Source organism: Plodia interpunctella, chromosome 21, assembly GCF_027563975.2.
Source record: "Plodia interpunctella isolate USDA-ARS_2022_Savannah chromosome 21, ilPloInte3.2, whole genome shotgun sequence".
Lineage (NCBI taxonomy): Eukaryota > Metazoa > Arthropoda > Insecta > Lepidoptera > Pyralidae > Plodia > Plodia interpunctella.
Genome location: NC_071314.1, coordinates 2,177,229 through 2,198,318, shown reverse-complemented (window position 1 = coordinate 2,198,318; position 21,090 = coordinate 2,177,229). Strand labels below are relative to the sequence as shown.

General features: G+C 39.0%; 1 protein-coding gene across 1 annotated transcript; it reads left to right on the top strand.

The window, feature by feature from the left end:
- The first annotated feature begins 476 nt into the window (after window positions 1-476).
- Window positions 477-18,653, top strand: eIF3a (eukaryotic translation initiation factor 3 subunit a). Its single transcript, XM_053761072.2, has 23 exons — window positions 477-650; window positions 901-1,129; window positions 1,474-1,648; window positions 1,857-2,045; window positions 2,195-2,299; window positions 3,355-3,563; window positions 4,472-4,638; window positions 5,037-5,174; window positions 5,594-5,798; window positions 6,198-6,297; window positions 6,484-6,713; window positions 7,011-7,203; window positions 7,644-7,748; window positions 8,202-8,331; window positions 9,042-9,244; window positions 10,493-10,644; window positions 11,121-11,380; window positions 12,583-12,679; window positions 13,535-13,639; window positions 13,976-14,057; window positions 15,173-15,336; window positions 15,848-15,909; window positions 17,187-18,653. The coding sequence occupies exons 1-23, from the start codon at window positions 602-604 to the stop codon at window positions 17,231-17,233; spliced, it is 3,396 nt and encodes a 1,131-aa protein (XP_053617047.1). The 5' UTR covers window positions 477-601; the 3' UTR covers window positions 17,234-18,653.
- Window positions 18,654-21,090: the final 2,437 nt, after the last annotated feature.

Sequence of the window (21,090 nt, the reverse complement as noted above, 5' to 3'; positions counted from 1 at the left end):
TTGAAAATTTTTTGTTCCACTTTAAGTAATTTCTACTTTTTATGGTGAAGCTGTAATCTCTTCTGTGACGACAATGTTCTATTTACTACTTGCATTCACTTGCAACTTCCTTATTCATAATATCCCTGTTATTCATAAAAAAGTTAATAGAAGTGCGATAGTGACAAAACATACTTTAGCTTAAAGCATACCATAAAGTAAGAATATTTAATCTCATCTGTCCTGTCTATGTTTTTCATATTTGTTCATATTATTTATTTATTCACCAACCAACAATTGAATTTAAGTAGGAATTAGGTAAAGGTATAATATAAATTTAGCTAAGATATTTTTTGCTTTTTCTTAAGTGGCAGCACAAAACAAAAGAGAACAAAACAAGCGATATTTCGATTGCAAGCCAAAATGCAAAGTGTGTAGGGATACATTTAAACTTTGACAACGGGCAACATTTTGCATTTATTTATGGCTATGAACGCCATTTTGGTATATTTGCTGTCGTGTAGGTGACAGACCGGTGGAAGAATAATTTCGATTTTATCTTCCACAAAACAGATTTGTGTGGCAAAATTTACTTTAATGAAGCGATAAGTGCATTTTTAATATGGCTCGATACGGTCAAAGACCGGAAAATGCTCTTAAACGGGCCAATGGTACGTATCACCTTCGCAAGTTTCGACGGTTTTCTACCACGTTGCACTAATGATAAGATGACCTTTTCAGCTGAATATATTACGAATCATGGGACATATATCTATATGTTATGTCTTTAGTACATGATTCACAAAACATAATAGAATAGAACTGCATGTTATATATTTTGACTGTAGAAAAGTTTAGGTATTCTATTTGCATGCAACATAACCAAGAAATATGGCGGTCTATGATGTCGCATTTTCGCAGAATTTATGGACCTGGACAAACCGGCCCGGGCACTGGACACCTTACAAGAGGTTTTTAGGAACAAAAAATGGGCATACAACTGGTCGGAGTCCGTTTTGGAACCCATCATGTTCAAGTACTTGGAGCTATGTGTGGACTTACGCAAGTCCCATATCGCCAAAGAGGGACTGTTTCAGTACCGAAACATGTTCCAATCTGTGAATGTTGGATCACTGGAGCAAGTCATAAGGTAAAGAAAATATTGATGTGTAGATACATTGCTGAAATGAATAAACTATTTACCAAACCCTTAAAAGTAGCCATGAGTACGCACTCTGTCTCTTTGGTACCTACTGCTTTATTGTTCTCAAGGGTAAAAATAATTGAGGAGGAAGATACTCAAAATTGAATCAGCTAGTTTTTTTTTGCCGAATGTCCTTCAAACAAACTAATCAATATTCAAACTTTTTTTTATTAATGTCTAAAAATATAAATAATAGTATGATCAGCATAAATTGACGATAACAATTCTGTATTGATAGGGTTTATTTGAATAGATACATAATTGATAAAAATCTGTTTTGAAATCTTCAGAGGCTACCTGCGAATGGCTGAGGAACGTACTGAGGCAGCACGAGCCCAATCAACGCAAGCAGTCATAGACACTGATGATCTTGACAACTTGGCAACTCCGGAGAGCATCCTCCTGAGTGCCGTTTCTGGAGAGGACGCTCAGGACAGATCGGACAGGACTATACTTACACCATGGGTAACTCGTCTGATGTCTCCACAGATTGATGATTTAAATAGGTACCTGTATATGGGTTGAAGGTCAATGCTAGTAACATGCTCTGAATTGGTTGAATCTACCGACCAGAAGAACCAAACTCAAGGATATAAAAAGATAATTTTGAATAACACACTATATCTATAGCATTTTAAAGCTCCTCTGTTAATTTGCAATTATTTATTAACAGGTGAAATTCCTTTGGGAGTCCTACTGCCAATGCCTGGAGCTGCTCCGCACCAACGCTCATGTGGAGACCTTGTACCATGACATCGCTCGCATGGCATTCCAGTTCTGTCTCAAGTACTCCCGCAAGACTGAGTTCAGGAAACTCTGCGACAAGCTGCGGAAACATCTTGAAGATATTTGTAAACCCACTGTAAGTAAATCGATGTGTATTTCTGAACATAATTATTTGGCGATAGATTTGGGAGGAGATTGCGTGTCTACTCCTTAAAAGTACTTTTTGAAATTCTACTGTATCTTTTATTAAAAGAAAACAGTTTAAAATATTTGTGTTTTCAACAGGTGCAAACTGGCAATGTGAGCATCTCAAAGCCGGAGACCCAGCAACTGAACTTGGAGACCAGGCTCTTCCAACTGGACAGTGCCATACAGATGGAACTTTGGCAGGTAAGCTTTGTTATTTTTTTTGGTCTTATCTGTAATGTATAACTCTTTTATTAGTTTGATCTGTAATCTCTGTTACTCTCTCTCAATCTTGGGTACCTGCAGGGTTATGAGACCATATAGCCTGATTAGTCTTGTCTATACTGTCTCTTTTATTCATTACAAAGTATAGAATCAAAGAAAATAATTTTATTTTACCACAGCACACTGTGAGGTGGACAGGATCCTATTCTAGGTTAGACCTGTATTTCAGGCCTCCATAACTGATAAAGTTAAATCATACTAAGCTAAAGTATATTTTGTCTTGTAAACAAGAGGGTTTATATACAAGTCTATACTACATGCATATGACATGTTCATGACTGGGTTGATAAAATAGAATAATAAAAAATTACACTAATTTTAACTATGGACGGTCGCGCATGTAGTAAAATGCTACATGCTCTTCTGACTTAATTAGAAAATTATTCTACAAATGTTCATAAAAACTCCTCTGAAATAAATCCCATTTCTAGCAGTCCCATTGCTATGAGATGGTAGGCCTCAGAGGAAAATCATGTGGTTGGCTAGACGCGACAGTCTTCTTGTTTATCTTGAGTCTGTGTTAATTTATGCCAGCACAATATTACATTATTTAGTAAAACTCAACTGGATGAAGTGTCCACACAATGGGAGTACACATCACTTGTTTGATGCTTGCACTGAGACCTTAACCAAAAAATAAAAGTAAAGCTGTGTCTAAAGTACAATGATAATTGAATATATAACTTCACATAAAATTTATTTTACTCAAGATTACTCTTTAGTATTTAAAGAAGTGTAAAAGGTGTACAGTTAGTAGTTACAAAAAGTTTGTGCTCAGCTACCCTTATAGGATATCGGTGCAGGCTATTATAAGATTAGAAGAGAGACAACAATAGAATAAATTTTATTTTGAGAACATAATTCGTAAAGAGCGTTAACGTCGGGCTTGAGAGGGAAGTGTACAGTAAAATAAAAATTACTTTGTTTAATTTCCAAATCACTGAAATATTATTTCTACAAACTTGTATCAACAGGAAGCCTACAAAGCGATAGAAGACATCCACAACCTGATGAACATGTCTAAGAAGACGCCGGTGGCCAAGACCATGGCCAATTACTATGGCAAGCTGGCACTGGTTTTCTGGAAGGCTGGCCACTGCCTGTTCCACGCCGCAGCCTTGCTGAAGCTGTTCCAGCTCTCCAGGGAGATGAAGAAGAATATCACCCAGGAGGAGCTTCAGAAGTAAGCCACTTATTAAATGGATCAGGACAGAGGAAGGTGGCGTACGCGAAGAAAGGCCTATGCTCAGCAGTGGGCACAAAGAGGCTGAAATGATGATTATGATATGGATTTATTTCACACGGCACTTCTTAAATAGATGCTTGAGTGTTTTCAACAAAAATATTATTTCCATTTCTTACTTATAACAGTCACTAGTGTGTATGTGACTTGAATAAAATACAAAATAGCCCACCGCGTTCGTTTACGTTCGGTGACGATCGTCCAAGCATTACAGTTTCTTGGAGTGAGTCCTTTGCTAGTAAAAATCTATGTCACATCCCTGTTCGTATTTGCTATTCGACTACTGATTACTGACTTCCGTGACATCTGTTTTCCAAAAGAACTGTAATATCCTTACATATTATAAAACAAAGTCTTCAACCACGTCTGTCTGTTCGCGATAAACTCAAAAACTATGTTTTTCCCAATAGAATAGTGATTCGTGAGGAAGGTTTAGGGGTATAATTTATTATGTTTTAACCCGAAGCTGGGGAAATAAAAATCATGATTTTTTTGACTGATATTGATTTGAATGACGATAGAAAACACCTGTTTGATTTTTTTTTCTCTTGTCTGCGTCATGGCAATCTGTTTTTAAAACAATAAGCCATTCAACTTATTGTTTTAAAAACAGATTGCCATGCCTTCTGAGTTGAGCCTTATAGTCTTCTCTCATTGCCTCTTGACAAACCATGTTGCAAGGGAAGGAATGCTCTATATTTATTGATGCTGTATATAAGCGTACTTTGGTCACTGCAGACGAAAATGAACTTAAGGATTCGGAAGTATAGTCTCTAGATTCTAACTGTACTTACCGATATTTTGAATCCCACGTACCGTAATATAAAGTTCCGTGTCGGATGATTCAGGATGGCGTGCCGCGTGCTGGTGGCGGTGCTGTCGGTGCCGCTGCCGTCGCTGCACCCGGAGTTCGACCGCTTCGTGGAGACGGACAAGAGCCCCGTGGAGAAGGCGCAGCGCCTCGCCGTGCTGCTGGGACTCGCGCAGCCGCCCACACGCGCTAGTCTGCTTAAAGGTCACGCATTATATCAAAAAATCTAATTAGTTGAATTTACGATAGTTTACTTCATTTTAGCATGATATATATCACTTGTTATCTATACATATAATGTCTAGACTTCAAACATGTACTTACTTATAAAACTACATAGTGAATATGAATACTTCCAAAGTGAAGGAGAAATCAGGTTGAGTATCCTTCAATTTTTTTCGAATGTTAGGCAAATTTTAAATCAAACAATTTGATTGATTTAACTTTGTTTATTATGATCTTTTGTGAAAGCAGAAATTGAACTTCGATGGCGTTGTATTCGAGTCCCTGAGCGTTTTCCTGGATACTTCTTCAACTAGTATTGAAGCCCAGGATCCACTTTCCTATTCCTATTTCTTCTAAATATACATGTGTTCCCACAGACGTGGTCCGCTTGAACGTGGTGGCGCTGGCGTCGCCTCAACTCCAACAGTTGTACTCGTGGCTGGAGGTGGAGTTCGACCCGCTGAGCATCTGCCACAACGTGCAGAGCGTCATCAAACAGCTGCAAGCGGAGCCCAGTAAGATATCATATAAAAATATTATCAGATAGATAGTCTCCGTGGCGTAGTGTCACGCCCGTCCGCTATCTGGAGGTACTGGGTACGATGCCCAGAGCAAATACGTGCATTATTCAACTTAATTCTTTATTTGCGTAAAATATGGTACATATACATATTTGGTTTTGAATCGCTTACAATTAATGATACTTATTCTAAAGTATATATTTCGGGGAAATGAGTGAAATGGTCCCGGAATGAGACCGATCACTCCTCTGGTGCTTGCGCTGGCGTTCCTAATCAGGATATAAAAAAAAATAGATATAAGTTCCAACGTTTTTTTTATCGCTTTCAAAACGCCCCTAAGGCCTTAGCCATTTGGTCCCATGGTCAGAGCGAAAACTTTTTTTTTTTAATATTAACTGTAAGTTTTAAACCAGATTCGGCGCTCGCGCAATACACCGCTGCTCTGAGCGACGTGGCCCTAGTGCGTCTGATCCGCCAAGTGGCGCAGTGCTACGCCTGCATACAGTTCTCGCGGCTGCTGGAGCTGGCCGGCACCGCAGACCTGTTCCACCTGGAGCGGCTGCTGGTGGACTGCGTGCGGCACAACGACATGCAGATACGCATCGACCACGCTAACACGTCAGTATTGATCGATATTCTCTCACTCTCTCACCAGCTGTCCAATGCTTCGCCGGCATACAATTTGTTTTAAATATAAAAATATGTTGCGAATATTTTTCTGCAATTTTTTTTCTACTGTATCTGAAAGTAGTCTCTCTCTCTCTCTCTCAATTTTGCATGGTCTAGGACCATAAGACACATAATATCAATCAATGGTCTGAAATAAACGTTTTATTATTATAAGTCATGATACATGCAGAAGGTGAGGGCTGATAAGGCATTGTGTTCTGCCTAACACTGAGCCTTCACCACACGCACACTCCACTTTTATTTAAGTTTGTGTTAGTAAAATGTTTGTTGGGTGCATTCAATTTTTTTTTCATAACCTAAATTCAGTGTATCTTCCTTCCGAAACAGATGCGTGCATTTCGGAGTGGAAGCCGGCGGCGGCGAATGGTGCTCCGCAGCCGACGAGGCGTGTGGCGGGGCCATACTGCAGGCCACGCCAGCTGAACAGGTGAGCGATATCAGATTTCATAAGCTTCAGACTGCTTCAGCAGAATCGGCTCCCAATAAAGGAACTCCTCAATGGTTTCTGCACGGACTTGATTTTTGATCACATGTTAAAGGCAACAATATCTCTGACGACAATAAAAGCTTGTACAATGACATTTATGTTAAAAAAAAACTTGTTTGGTCACAGGTCCGCGAGCAACTAGTTCGCGCAGCCACCGTCCTCACCCGTTGCGTGGCGACGCTGTTCCCCAACCGCCGCAAGGCAGAACGAGAACGTGCGCGTGCGCATATGGTGCAGCACTACCACGACAACAAGCACGCGGAGCACCACCGCGTGCTGCAGCGACACAAGATTATCGAAGAGAGGAAGGAGTACATCGAGCGGCTTAATACTGTGCGCGAGGAGGAGGAGCTCAGGTAACTCTCTCTCACTCTCAGCCTCTAAATAATAAAAGAGACACTCTCGCTTTTCCAGATTTGTAAACTGTGATGCTCTAAAGCCGGAGTCTGCGTTAAAAATTATCTTTGTAATTTTGAAGGAAGTTTTTGATATTACGCCACCTGCCTGACGACATTCGTTGGGAAAGCTGTTTTTATTTCCTATCTCGTATAACAATAGGGATAAATGAAAACCGGCTCTGTTTTTCTTAATAGATTTCGACACGATAGATAACTAAACAGAATTATGTATATAACCAAATTTACTTCCATTAGACGTCAAGAGGAGCAACAGCGCGCCGCCGCAGCCGCGGAAGCGAGACGGCTAGAGCAAGAGCGAGAGGAGAGAGAGAAACGCAAGTTCGCAAACGAGATAGCTGCTATGAAGGAGAGACATCGCCGCGAGCGCATGGCCCACATCTCTCAGACTGCGCACGGCAAGAAGATGCTGCAGAAACTGGACGAAGAGGTGTGAAATTATACTGTTAAACTGTAAATTATACATATTTATGATTAGTTTTGAGATCATTAGTAGTGGACGAGATGCGCTAGTTCACAAGAGAGATAGCCGCTTCTTACTTTGTTTAACATTTCTAGTCCTAGAATACTGGTTAATTAGTTTATTGCGACACATGTTTGTGTACAAAATCTTCTTTTTACTTACTATAAAAATAATAAACAATGCTTAAAATTAAACTTACTAAATAGATTACCCACCCAAAATGAAAAGATACTGACAATTATGTAACGTCATTTAGGTAAGTGACAACTAAAAATTGAAGGATAATAAATTGAAGGAAGTTTTTAACATAAGACATTGTTTAAAATCTTTTTGTAGTAACACTCAGACTAACTATTCATGTGATTCATACATATCTAAAAACTAATGTCGTTATAATTTAACTGTAGGAAATCAAGAAAATGGACGCGGAAGCGATCGCGCAGCGCGAGGCCGAGGAGCTGATGAAGGAACGCCGCGAACTGCAGGCCAGGCTCAAGTCGCAGGAGAAGAAGGTTTGTGTTACACGACTGCACAAGAAATGGAATATATGTTTTCAGGGTTCTTGTATGTATAGAATCTACTACATCATAATTTGGATACGGTATAATGTTTGTCTATTGCTTTTCCAGAAAATTCTTCAAAAATGTTTTTGCTTGTTACTAACGTGTTAAAAAGGGATTTGACTGTGGAAACTAGGACAGTTTTTTAAAAAGCCATTTTGTAGTTTTGACGTAAATGTTTACTATTATTGTATTTATTTTGCAATCAACGCGTTATTCAGAATAGATTCAACTAAGATGACTTAGAAATTAGACAGGCACTTTTAATTTTAAAATATATTTCAGTGTTTAAAAAAAGCTTGTTGGTAGTTTTGTATTATAATAATATCACAGATTTTGCTATTGTCTCCTTTGACCAGTTTTAAAATTATAGTCGACAGTGAAATATTAAATTACGTTTAATAGGTGGACTATTTCGAGCGAGCCAAGCGCCTGGAAGAAATTCCACTTCTGCAGAAGAGTCTGGAAGAGAAGCAGGTGCAGGACAAGGCTTTCTGGGAGCAGCAGGAGTCCGAGAGGATCGCCCAACTCATTGGTAAGTTCGGCATATAGGGTAAAACTATAATCCCAACGAATGTTATAAATGCGAAAAAAAGTTTGCTTGTTTCTCATTCTTCACGTGTTATCTACTGGGCCGATTGTTATGAAATTTGGTACACGGGTATAAAATAACCTGGAATAACACATAGGGTACATAGGGTTTTTATTCCGAAATTCCCACGTGAGCGAAGCCCCGGGGCGCAGCTAGTGAACTATACGCCTTGGTAATCACACTATCTATTGGTGAAAACTATACAAAAATATGAAACTATGAGATAAATAAACTATATATATTTAGTTATTTATTTCGTACGGACAGACAGACGCGACGCGGAAATTTATTTTTATTTATATTGATTGACTGGTACAAAAAGCCTTAGGCTCAAGCCCAAATTAAAATCAAATCATTTATTCAGAAATTACAACATATTCACATCAAATTTTATTTTATAAACATATCTGTATCAAAATCGAGTTGCAAGTTTCCATTCGAACACACATATTTACCCTCAGACATACTCACACACATGTAAGAACATGCTCGTAAAAATTTCAACTTTTTCACCTCAGTCTTATCGAAGCAACCACAGACTGGCAACAAAAACTCAACCGTGGAACACATACCCACTTCGATGTTCCATGGGTTAGAAAGGTATTCGTCAACTTTAAAACAAGCACAGGCCAATTAGCTAACCGTAACCGCAGAGGCGCGCACCCGCGACGTGGCCACCGCCACCCGCATGGCCCGCATGCACCAGCAGCGCGACGAGTTCATCAACCGACTGCTGGCGGAGAGGGGTGCCGCTCACCACGCCCGCCTCGCCGCCTTCAAGGAGAAGCTGGCGGCCGAGAGGGACAAGCGCCGGGCGCTCCGCCGCCAGCAGCGCATCGAGAACCGGCGCAGCGAGGTCAGTCACCACAGTTATGTGTGATGGTGTCTGGTGATGCAACAATAGGATTACCAGATATAGTTTTTGCCACATTTATACTCAGCCCTGTTGGGCAGGGAAGTGAGTATTCCAGTGGGCATAGTATGTAAATAGGTTACTAGCGCTGTCACTGCCACTGCCCGGCGCACACAGGAGTGGAGTAATTAAAAAACAATTACATTTTTAGAACTTTATGAAATTGAGCAGGTAATATGGGATGACTTATACTGATCAGACATGATGCTGTCGAACCAGCAACCTCGACGAAATCGACGACAGTCATTTTTGCGAGTTGATAAATAAAGAAGAGAGAGAAGATTAGGAAGGCTGAGTGTAAATGCTCACCCGCGTCGTTATTGCTGCAGAGGTATTTAGGGAAATATTTCCGGCAGCGGCGGGAAAAGTGGCAGTGGGCTGAGTGTAAATGTAGGGTTACTAACTAAGCTGTTATCCTAAATGCGAAAGTATGTGAGGAGATATGTTTGCATGTATGTTTGTTACTCATTCACGCAAAATCTACTGGACAGATTGTTACGAAATTTAGTACACAGGTAGAATATAACCTGTAATAACACATAGGGTAGATTTTATCCCGAAATTGCCACGGGAGCGAAGCTCCCGGGCGCAGCTAATGTTAAATAAGTGTGTGTATTTTGACACAACATTTTTTTTTTGTTTGCATATCGGCCTATATCGAAGCTACATGTTTCGTAAATGAAATCTGGTAGTCAAATTCAGGCCTATATAAAAGACCCCTATCGGTCGCGATTTAGACGCGTATGTCTCTAGCGTATTACCATTGGGGTCAACAAGAAAGTAAGTTCTCGGTATATTTTGGTATCCATTTAAATTTTCAAAGTATAGTGTGTAGAGTAAGAGTAGAATTTCAAAGCACAGATGAAAAAGCGCATCAAACTTCGCCGCAGCTGTAAAGCGACATTAAATATATGTTTTTCCTTAATATTTTAGTATTTTTTGCGTATTTTATTTATCTAATGTCGAAATTCTAATTCTAAAGTAGTATGTTACTCCTAAAGTTTTACTCCTCTATGGTAAATTTCATCAAAATCAATCAGTAGTTTTTTTAGTTTATTCAGTACAAACAGAAAATCAAAAATACAAATAATTTCTCTTTATAATATAATATTAGTATGGATTTCTCAAAAATCGACAAACTACTGGCATTTCGTGAATTACTAGAGTTGAAACCGAATATGTTATAACCAGTGGGAGGCGGAGAAGCGGCGCGCGGAGGAGCTGGCGGCGGAGGCTGCGAGGCGCGCGCGCGAGGACGAGGAGCGGCGGGAGCGGGAGGAGAGGGAGAAGAAGCACCAGGAGGAGATGGCCGCCCTCCGCGAGGCCAAGGAGCGGAAGGAGAAGTCAGTGCTTTGGATTATTCATTTATTTTTATGAGCCCTCAACAGCTGTATGAACAACATGTATCAAATATTTGATTCACTTGGTTGACGACCGCTGTTGCTTGAAGGTATATAGGTAATAGCACAGTTGCTGCACTGCTCCCAATAGGCAATGTAACGTTCTTTTCAAAAGTGAATTTTAATACGGCGTCTGTAGACATATTTTACATTGACAAGACGTGAACTGAGAGTTAACAGTGCACTAATTTGTAGTCTAGATCAAAATTTGGTTGGGTAAAACAATTACTTTTTATTTTAAGTCTTTTATATTTTTTGAAAACGTTGACAGCATTGTCAACGCTGGGCGGGCAGCCGTCGAACCACCATCATCATCATATCGAGTGTGTTATTGCTAACACTGGTGTCAGATTATATTCAAGTCGGACAACTATGATTTTTATTAAACTGTATGATAACTAAGTAATGTATGATCACAGAGAGCATCAAGAAATGTTGGCGCGCGCAGAAGCGAAAGCTCGCGCCAAAGAGGCTGAAGTCCAGCGCCGTCTGGAGGAACAGAAAGCTGCGGTGGCCAGCAGCTGGAGGCGCAGCGGCGCCCCCGAGCGCGCCCCCGAGCGTGCCCCCGAGCGTGCCCCCGAGCGCGCCCCCGAGCGAGCGCCTGAGCGAGAGAAGGAGAGAGATGACGCCTGGAGGAAGGACAAGGAGCCAGAGAAGAAAGCTGAACCGTGGCGCTCTAGTACGTGTTTTAGTTTCTTTTTTGTGTAACGTTTGCGTAGGTTTTGACAATGTTTATTATATGTCTAGCTTGTGTTCGCGGCCTTAACACAGCACATTCCGGTATGAAAGGTACACTCCAACCATTTTTTGTGAATTCTAATAATAACTGTAGATTTCCTTCAGGAATCTCTGAAATACTTAGGCAAAAATAACTTTTGCTTTTTGGCCCACGAAACAAGCCTAGTATCTACGACTGCAGGTATTAGATGTAAAATTATGTTGTCTTTTTTTACTAAGGGCGTATTTTACCACTTTTTTTATAAATGAATAAATATATAAGTATGTAATCAGACTAACAGCTAGATTCAAATTGAAATCATTTATTCAGAAATTAGACCTTCACAGGCACTTTTTCTCGTCAATTTTTATATTTATAGTTATTTCTCACAAGCTACAAATTTCGGCATGACCACTGCTGAGAGAGAAGAAATGCCGAAAGAAACTCATTTGAACAGTGTTGGTCCCTATCATGCCAGATCGGCTTACCATTATTGTTTCTTACAATGAATATATAAAAGTACATAATGTACATAGTCAAAAGATAAATATGCCTGAAGCGATTTGTCAATTTGCCTACACTACATTTGTGAAATTCAATTTTAATGCCTTGTGTTCAATATGTTACAAATAGGCTAACATATACTTTATCAGCATGTGGTGAAGTATTTATTTAATTTAATCCTATTATTTATTTATCTCCGGCCTGTATCGAAGCTAAACATTTTCTCAATGGAATGTGTTAGTCAAAGCGAGGCCTATATGAAAGACCTCCATCGGTCGCGAATTAGACCCGATGTCTCCATCGTATTACCTAGGAGGCCAACATTGCTCTCAATTTTTTTTTTGGACTCATAAAAACAACCAAATGTGTTGCCAAAAATATATTATAGTGTATACTTATTGTATCGCAACGACCCGGGTTGATAACCCGAGGCAACAGCTAGTAGTTAAATTTCCGAAATTGAATGAATTTCAAAAATTTACTCTTAAAGTTTTATTTGTATAAAAACGTAATTTCCATCAACGTGACTCAAGGACTTTTTGTATCATATGATTTTTTCCATTCAGCGACACATCTTGCTAGTCTGCTTTTTACATAAACATATTATTATAATTTGAGTGAAATTAAAAAATAATGAAATACTATCCTGCCCCCCCCAGGCCGCCCCCGCCCCGACGCCCCCCGCTCCCCCGAGCGCCGCGCCCCCGCCAGGGACGAGCCCAGACCTGCCAGGGAGGAGAGACCCAAGGACGACAGGTAAAAATAAATGTATACTTTTATTTCGTTCTAATTGAACAGATTTTAGCCTTTTTTCAACGCATGATTATTTCGTCCAATATAAAGATACTTGTTTGTTTGTAATAACTTTATTGCACGAAAATAAGTACATTAATCAAATTAATACAAAAAGATACATTATACAACAGATACAAATATTCAAAATTTTATTTGAACATACTTTCAGTATTAAGTTCGCCGTTTGTTTATAAGTATGTTTATACTTGGAACAATCTTGTTCAGTCTTACTAGACATATTTTTGCTTACGCGGCAAACCTCACGGCACGCGCGCAATATTATCATATTTAAAGTTGATACTTTGTTTATCTAACTAGAGTGCATTAAAACCTACTACGAATAACACGGAAAGGAATAGCCAACGTCATTAACTTGTAACTCTACAATATACTTTACTACTGTGATTGTTTGGTGATCTTTACCTCCTGCACTCCATAACTATCAGCTCTACTACTACCAACAAACTCTACAAGTTTAATAATTTGTGTCGCGATGAATGCAACATGCGTCTCTGATGACAATACACTACAATCTCAGGTCTAAATAGACATTTTTGTAAAAATATAACAATGTTTCTTTCCAATAAAATTCGTATTATTTCCTAAGACGTCAGAAGTTTAAAATTACAGTACATCTCTGTTCTTACCGCTTATCACCAATACAATATCGAGATGTCGTAATTTTCCTTCACCCCATCCTATATTGTGAAGGATTATAGAAGTAGGACGGAGTATAGTAGTGATCGGTCGGATTAAATCGTATATTATGTGATGGACATGAAACGGAACAAATAATATAAATATGATGTATGTTAGGCGTGAGGAGCGCGGGCCGCCTCGGTCACCGGAGCGGCGCCCGCGAGAGGAGGGCGGCTGGCGCTCCGCCGCGCCCAGGGCGGAGCCCGACCGCGACCGCGAGAGGTAACTAGCTCGTTTATCCTTATATATTGTAAACAAAATCCTCTGCGCCGTCTGTCGTCTGTTCGCAATATACTCAAAAACTACCTACTGCACGGATTTACATGCTGTTTTTACTAATAGATCGTGTGATTACTGAGGTTTAGGTGTATACGTTTATACCCGAGCGAAGCCGGGATGGGCTGCTTGTAACAATATATTTACAGATTTCCATGCAGAAGCACATCGTTAGCCTCAGAACAAAGACAGTATATTTTTCACTATGAATTTAGACCAATACGTGATGTTTAAGATGAGATGAATAAAGAATTAGAATGTAATTTGTATTATTGTGTTCAGGCCTCGCTACACGGGCCGGTCCAGCGGGCCCGAGGGCGGCAGCTGGCGGCGCGGCCCCGCCGAGCCCCCGCCGGCGCCCACTGTGAGTATACACTCTCTCGCCACCCCCCTCCACCCCCCTCTCATCTCTCTCCTCACTCTCTCTCTCCTGTCCGTCTTGACGTGTTCACAATTCCATTCGGCGCTGTGACATTACAATCCATACTAATATGAGAAATGCGTTTATCATGCTTTCAAAACCCATATGCCAATAAGGGTAGATTACAGTTCTGTAATCCTACCATCATCTTTTACGGAACGATTCCAATGCAATTTGGTTCAATTGAGATACCTAAAGTGAATCGCATTCATATTAAAAATTAAATCGATTGGTACGTAATTTGCGATGCAGATCAGTTTAGATAAAAAGTGCATCGCGTTAAGAGATGATACCCCGTGTAATAAGGTCACACATTCCCGGCCTGTATCGAAGCTAAACATTTTCTCAATGGAATGTGTTAGTCAAAGCGAGGCCTATATGAAATACCTCCATCGGTCGCGAATTAGACCCGATGTCTCCATCGTATTACCTAGGAGGCCAACAATAAACTACTTATATTAACTGGTTCAAATTGCACATAGAAGCCAAATCTTTCTTGGCTTTAGGTTCACAAACCTGCGCCATTGCTCCGTCGTGCTCCGTTGTTTTCTATAGGTTTTGACATCGCGTTGATGTACATCGAAACTCCTTACAATATCTACATTGTTCTGCTAGAAAACACATCCGACTTTCTTAATTATTATTAACTTGAATCAGAAATATAAATGTAATGTAAGCTTGTTATTGAATTATCTCTCAAGTAACATATTAATTGCGTCATAAATATCAGGCATTTTATATAAATCACACATAGCTATATCCACTTTGTTTTATTCATTTAATCATTTTTTTCGGGGTGTCATTACAGGCATAACATAACGCTAAGATATATAGTATATATTATAATACCATTACATTTTGATGTGCATTGCGATATGTGACACCTTCTGGTTCCTATATTCCTACTGATACTGCAAATCGGCGCTCTTGTTGTTTAAGGCGACAGCAATCAACGTGTAAACATTTAGTATAGAATGCAAGAAAACATGCACCTCCAGCTATACACATAATTAACATCGTGAGAAGATATCACACTAAAAATATTGAAATATTCCCAGGAGCGCTCCAGCACGTGGCGCTCCAAGGAAGGCCCGGCGCGGGACAGGGAAGGGGGTTACCGCGACGCTGTCAGGGACCGCGACGGCTTCCGCGCCGGGGACCGGGACCGGGACCGCTACCCGCCCAGGAGGGATGATAGAGACCCGCCGAGGAGAGACGATCGGTGAGTCGCGCTTGTAATTATATTCTACTAGCTTTTGACCGCGGCTTCGCCCGCCTTAATTTTCCTTCTCCATACTTCAACTATATGCCAAATTTCAAGAAAATTGGTTAAGTAGATAGAGCGTGAAGAGGTGACCTAACATAATAGATAGATTGATAGATAGATACATTTATTTGTGAAACAATAACACAATACACAACCAGACTAAAAACACAAAATAAAACACAGTATTCACATAGCACAATTGAGCAAGTGTTGCAGCAATACAAAAAGGCCCATCCCAGTACACATATCACCCAGAGGGGCGATACACTGATTTTCAAATGAGACCTGAATCAGTGTGCGAACGGTGTGTGTATATTAACAGTGAAGAAGGAGATATATAACTACGATTGATATATTACTTATACAATAAACATTGACTACAGCTACATACACGTACCCAACATAATAAATAAAGAAAAAATAAATAAAATGCTTATATGTTTTATTTATTATTGTGTCTTTCTAGTGACGGTCCCCGGCGTGACGACCGCGACCGCCGCGCCCCGCCTGCCCGTCGCGACGAGAAACGTAAGTGTATACACGTGCAATTTACACAATATATAAAGGTAAAATCTAAATTAAACAGCCCCTGTTCCACTGCTTGCTAATGTAAAAGTACCTATGTATATGATAGCCTGGTGAGATATCGAACAATTAGCTTAAATTGCGTTTACGACAACTTAGCGATAATATTATCTAAAGTCACTTCCGAAACCAATTAACACACTCTAAAAGAAGAAACAGTGGCCAATCACATTTAGTCTTATCTGTCAGATTAAAATGCGATATTTTATCAAAAGGGGAAACAGGCCCTTACTATTTTACAAGGTACTTTGTTAGCGTAGCTTACTTAGTTCGTTTTCGACATGTAAACAATTTTCACGGTACTTGTTATTGGATTTTGTTGAAATTTAATCAAATATCAAAAACATTTATTAACTGAACTGAACTAATCTGTAAGAAAACACGAATTTATTTTTATCCTTTTTATAGGTAATTAACAGATGGAAAACAATTAAAAAAAAAAACTGAAAGTTTGTGTACATCAGTTGTCAACGTTTTATCTATTTCATCAAGAGTACTAAATCGCCGATACTCAGCCATATATTCGCCGTATCTCAGACCAACCACTTGGTCTATCGACATCGTTTCATGACCCGAGATCGAGCGGTCTCAGGTTCAAATCCTGGCCATAAAACTTAGATTTGTTCACCTCCGACATAAATCCCACCTGTGACCATTCGCGCGGTGGTAGGCCTCGGAGGGAAATCAACTTGGTTTGACGCGACAGATGGCGCCTCTGTGCGTCTTCTGCGTTATAAAATTTCAATACATTTTTTTTCCTCCTCCCTTATATGGCTAGTAACCATTGTCAGTTTTACTTACAATTTCATTTCTTAGGAATAATTCTATATTTAGAAACATAACTCTTAATTTAGAACAAACATATTCAGTCACAAATACAATTAAGCCACACTAATATTACCAATATTTGGGCAAATATGCATTTCGTGAAAACTTATAATAAGTTTTCCCGTATGTATCCAGAGCAACGCTGCCTAAGTGGCGTTGCGATGCTCATTTTTTGCACCAAACACATTCTTTACGGCTATTACTCATGGTTTCTATATCTATCAGCTAGTGTCGTTTTCAGGAAAACTTTAATCTGAGCCTTTTGCGCTTCTGTGGCACACATCTTGTGTGTTTTTAAAAGTTTATTTTATAATTCTTATTGTTACAGGAGAACCACATTTCTTTTTTATCTATCAGCTGAAAATAATTAAAATCAGAATGTTTGTTCACAGCACGCGACGCAGACGATGACGAGTGGCATCCAGTCACCAGGCGCTAAACGGAATATTATTATTTGTAACGTTTTTGTTGTAAAGGGCTCAGTAGATAAAACATTCACCCGTATTGGTTCCCAGATTCCGATCAAAATAGATCATGATAATATAATGGAAAAAAGAATTTCCTTCCATGTCCACTAGCATTCATTTCAATTTCGGTGAGGTGAGGTATTACCTCATCAATGCAGTGTAGCTTAACATATGTGCACGCTTAAAAATACTTGAGACTTGGGGTATGAAAAGGAGATGTAGGTATGTCTACCCTACGGTAGCCACTTCCCATCTAACAGGGCCATAATTTTGTTTTGATTCTAAATGGTACATGATTTAGGTGGTTCACAGAGTGTTTCGACCGCTGCGACCGCACTGTAATGACGATCTGTAAATTTTCTTGAGGAATGAATCATTTCCAAAATCAATAATTGACATTACTACAGTACATCTTAGATATGTTAAAGTCAGATAGTAAAACTAATTCTTGTCTTTGTTAAAATTTGAAAAATTGTAATGACAGCGCGGCCGCAGGTCGAGACAATCTGGGAAACACCTTTTCAATAATTTTGATACCTATCTTCTTCTTTTCAAAACTGCGCTGGCGCAATCTACTGAGCTCTATATCATTTACTCATATATTAAGCAGTTATTTCAATTTAAAACGCATTTATTCGCAAAATTAATCTATATTGTACGCGGTAATGGGTTGTCCATGTTTTGTTTACAGTCACAATTGTACGTTTTCGTGTTTATTCAATACAAGAAATATGTATCCGACTTGCTTTTTCTTTATCGCTTTACTAACTTTATGGTTAAGATGACGAAATAATTTAGTGTAGCTATACTATACTGCAATTTTATCATAAAAATCTATCGACGTGATTATGATTCGATTCGAGGATAGTATATAGCCGACGTTAGACATACGTTCCACGGGTGAAGACGTCCCTTATGGTCCATGTTTTATTTACGCATATCTGTAATCTTCTACTCAAAAATCTTATCCAATCAAAAATATAAACATACAAATAACTGTCCATAAGGATCTATCTGCCTGTGCAACGTCACTTGTAATTAGACCATATAAGTATCTTAGTTTCTCATATGTGGTGGTCCAAGTCAAAAGGGACCTTATGGCTCCCGGCACTTACGCCATTATTGCCGTTGTTTTGTATTCGAACAACGGCAATAAAGACCTAAGTCCAGACGCCATAAAGTCCCTTTTGATTTGGACGGCCAATATGTAGTTTACTAGCACGTGTTTACCTTTGATGCTTTATTACATTTATATATTTGGGTCTAAATAAAATATAACACAATACCATAGTGCCACAGGTATAACGCCAAACGTAGCTATAGCTGATTTTATATTTTGTATGCCTTCATTATGTAGCTAGGTCTGTTACTAATAAATATTTCAATCCGGGATACATGGCTTTCATTTATATAATACTAGCGGCCCGTCCCGGCTTCGCTCGGGTAAAAATATAATAAATTACATACTTTAACCTTCCTCAGGAATCACGCTATCTATTGGTGAAAACGACATGAAAATCCGTGCAATATTTTTTGCGAAGACGTGGCAGAGGATTTTGTTTTATAATATGTAAGGATGAAGCAATAGAAGTTTTCTTCACATAGTCTTATTCCTCATGACTGTGCCCATTGTGTGGAATAAAAACAACAAAATCCAGTTGATGAAGTATAGCCCACAGTACTTTCTATTTATAATGAAAGTATAGCCATTGCCTTCTGTATTACACGAGTACGCTCCTTATTCTCGTGTCCCGGTTGCACGAGGACCGGGATAAGTGTAAATATTTTGAAGATTTGGCTCTGTTTTCATGACCGGCCGCCTATTTGACGATTACCTCTGGGAAAATGGTTGTAGCCTATCAACTAAACTGAACTTGTCACCTCGTTCGACATCCACCTATAGAATGTTATGGGGGTAGAGTGGTACTAATCTATGGCGGGAACCACTGCCTAATAAACTTTGGCCACATCAAATCAAAATCGTTTCGAACCCTTAACATTTACTAATTTAATTTACCTATGTTCATCAGGTATATACTAATTCTTTTTTATCAACAATAATGTTGACATGTTACTAAAGCTCTCATGCCATTGGAAAACATACGTGTGAGCCAGCCGTGCTACTTTCATGGTTAATTGCAAAACGCTCTCCATGTCATTCAGATCATTGACCGCAGTGTGATAAATAACGGTTAAATATTTGATTATCTATTTGTTATATTTTATTAATAATAACGACTGACAATGCCTACATTTGAAATATAAGGGATGCAAAATTTTAACATCTTCCTCGGATTTCCTCTAGGTAGGTAGGTACCAAATACTTTGAGGAAAATACCTAGATAAGTAAGTAGGCACTTGTTCTTTTTTTTAAGATACAAAAATAACCATCATCTCTTAACGCGATCCACTTTACGACCTAAACTGAACTGCATCGCAAATTCGTAACATCGACTTAATTTTGAGTATTCAGTGAGCGATTCAGTTTAGGTTCCTAAATTGAACTGAGTTGCATTGGAACCGCTCTGTAAAAGTCTGTGGTAAAACTTGATGGTATGATGCTGATTCTAAAATTGATACGAAATATTATATTTACGAAAATTACATTTTTGACACAACCTTTTATTGTTATCAGAGAGGTCATGTTTGCATTCAATGCGTGACAAAAAAATTATGCGTGCAGGCATTAAATCGTTGAGGAGTTCCCTCGTCGGGAGCCATTCATGTGTGCACCATCAGGTCATGCTAATAATAATGCATGTCATCCAAACTAAATTCTAGCTGAAGTTTTGTAGGTACAAAACTTCAACTCAGTCGGTAGAAGATATCCGCTTCAAAATTAATTAAACTTTTCAAGACTATTTTTTCATAAAACATACATATGACCATAGGATGTTTCTAAATACACCATCAAACGCAGTGAAAATACTTAGCCGATGTGCACAAATCGGTGAAGAATTTCACGTCAAACCAATAATGAAAAATCATAATTTCGCATTGCATTTTTTCTTAGAATGGTCTTTACGGTGTAAACATCCGTCGAATCGCGTCAATTTCTCAGTTGCGTGTTTTCTGAAAAATGTGGTTGTAGTGAATACTTACCTACCGGACTAGTGAGACCCTTGGACACGGGTCAGTATGTAGTCCCAGACTTTACAACTATCCAGGTACGAGCGAGAGATATTAGCCAGGATAATTATTCCTTCTTCCCTTATTACCCGCCTGTGCCTAAAAATAAGGAATGTTCTGTGCCGATCTACATGAACCGGTTGTAATGTTCTTTCTATTTTGCATCGAAATAGGTCCTTACGGATAAATTATTGTCAGAATGCAACAGCTTGGTTATAGTTATGGAAGGTTGAATTGAGACACCTAAATCTTGTGATGCTGACTGGAAGCAACACGAGCACCAAGAGTGGATTTCTAGAAATTCCCAAATAAATTTCCTAATAGATTAGTAGGTACGCGAGCAAAGCTAGATAATTATTATAAATAAGCTTACAAGCCAGTTCCTTCAATAGAGAAACCTCAGGTGTGATTCAACTCATTGTGTCGGTTATTGATTTGTATCTATGAATAGCAGTGAACGTGTAGGTACAAGTCACAGCGATTAGAGTTAATAGATATAATAAATTGTTAATAGATAATAAGTAAGTACCTAGGTACTAATTTGCCCAGAGGTATCCAATCCATTTCTTCCTTGGTGTCATAAAAAGCGACCAAATGACTGAATGAAGGGGTAACTGTCACAATGGAACATTTCTTAATTAATAGTTATCGAAAATTTCTACAAATCCACATTACCTATATAAAATGTCTATTTAGGAAA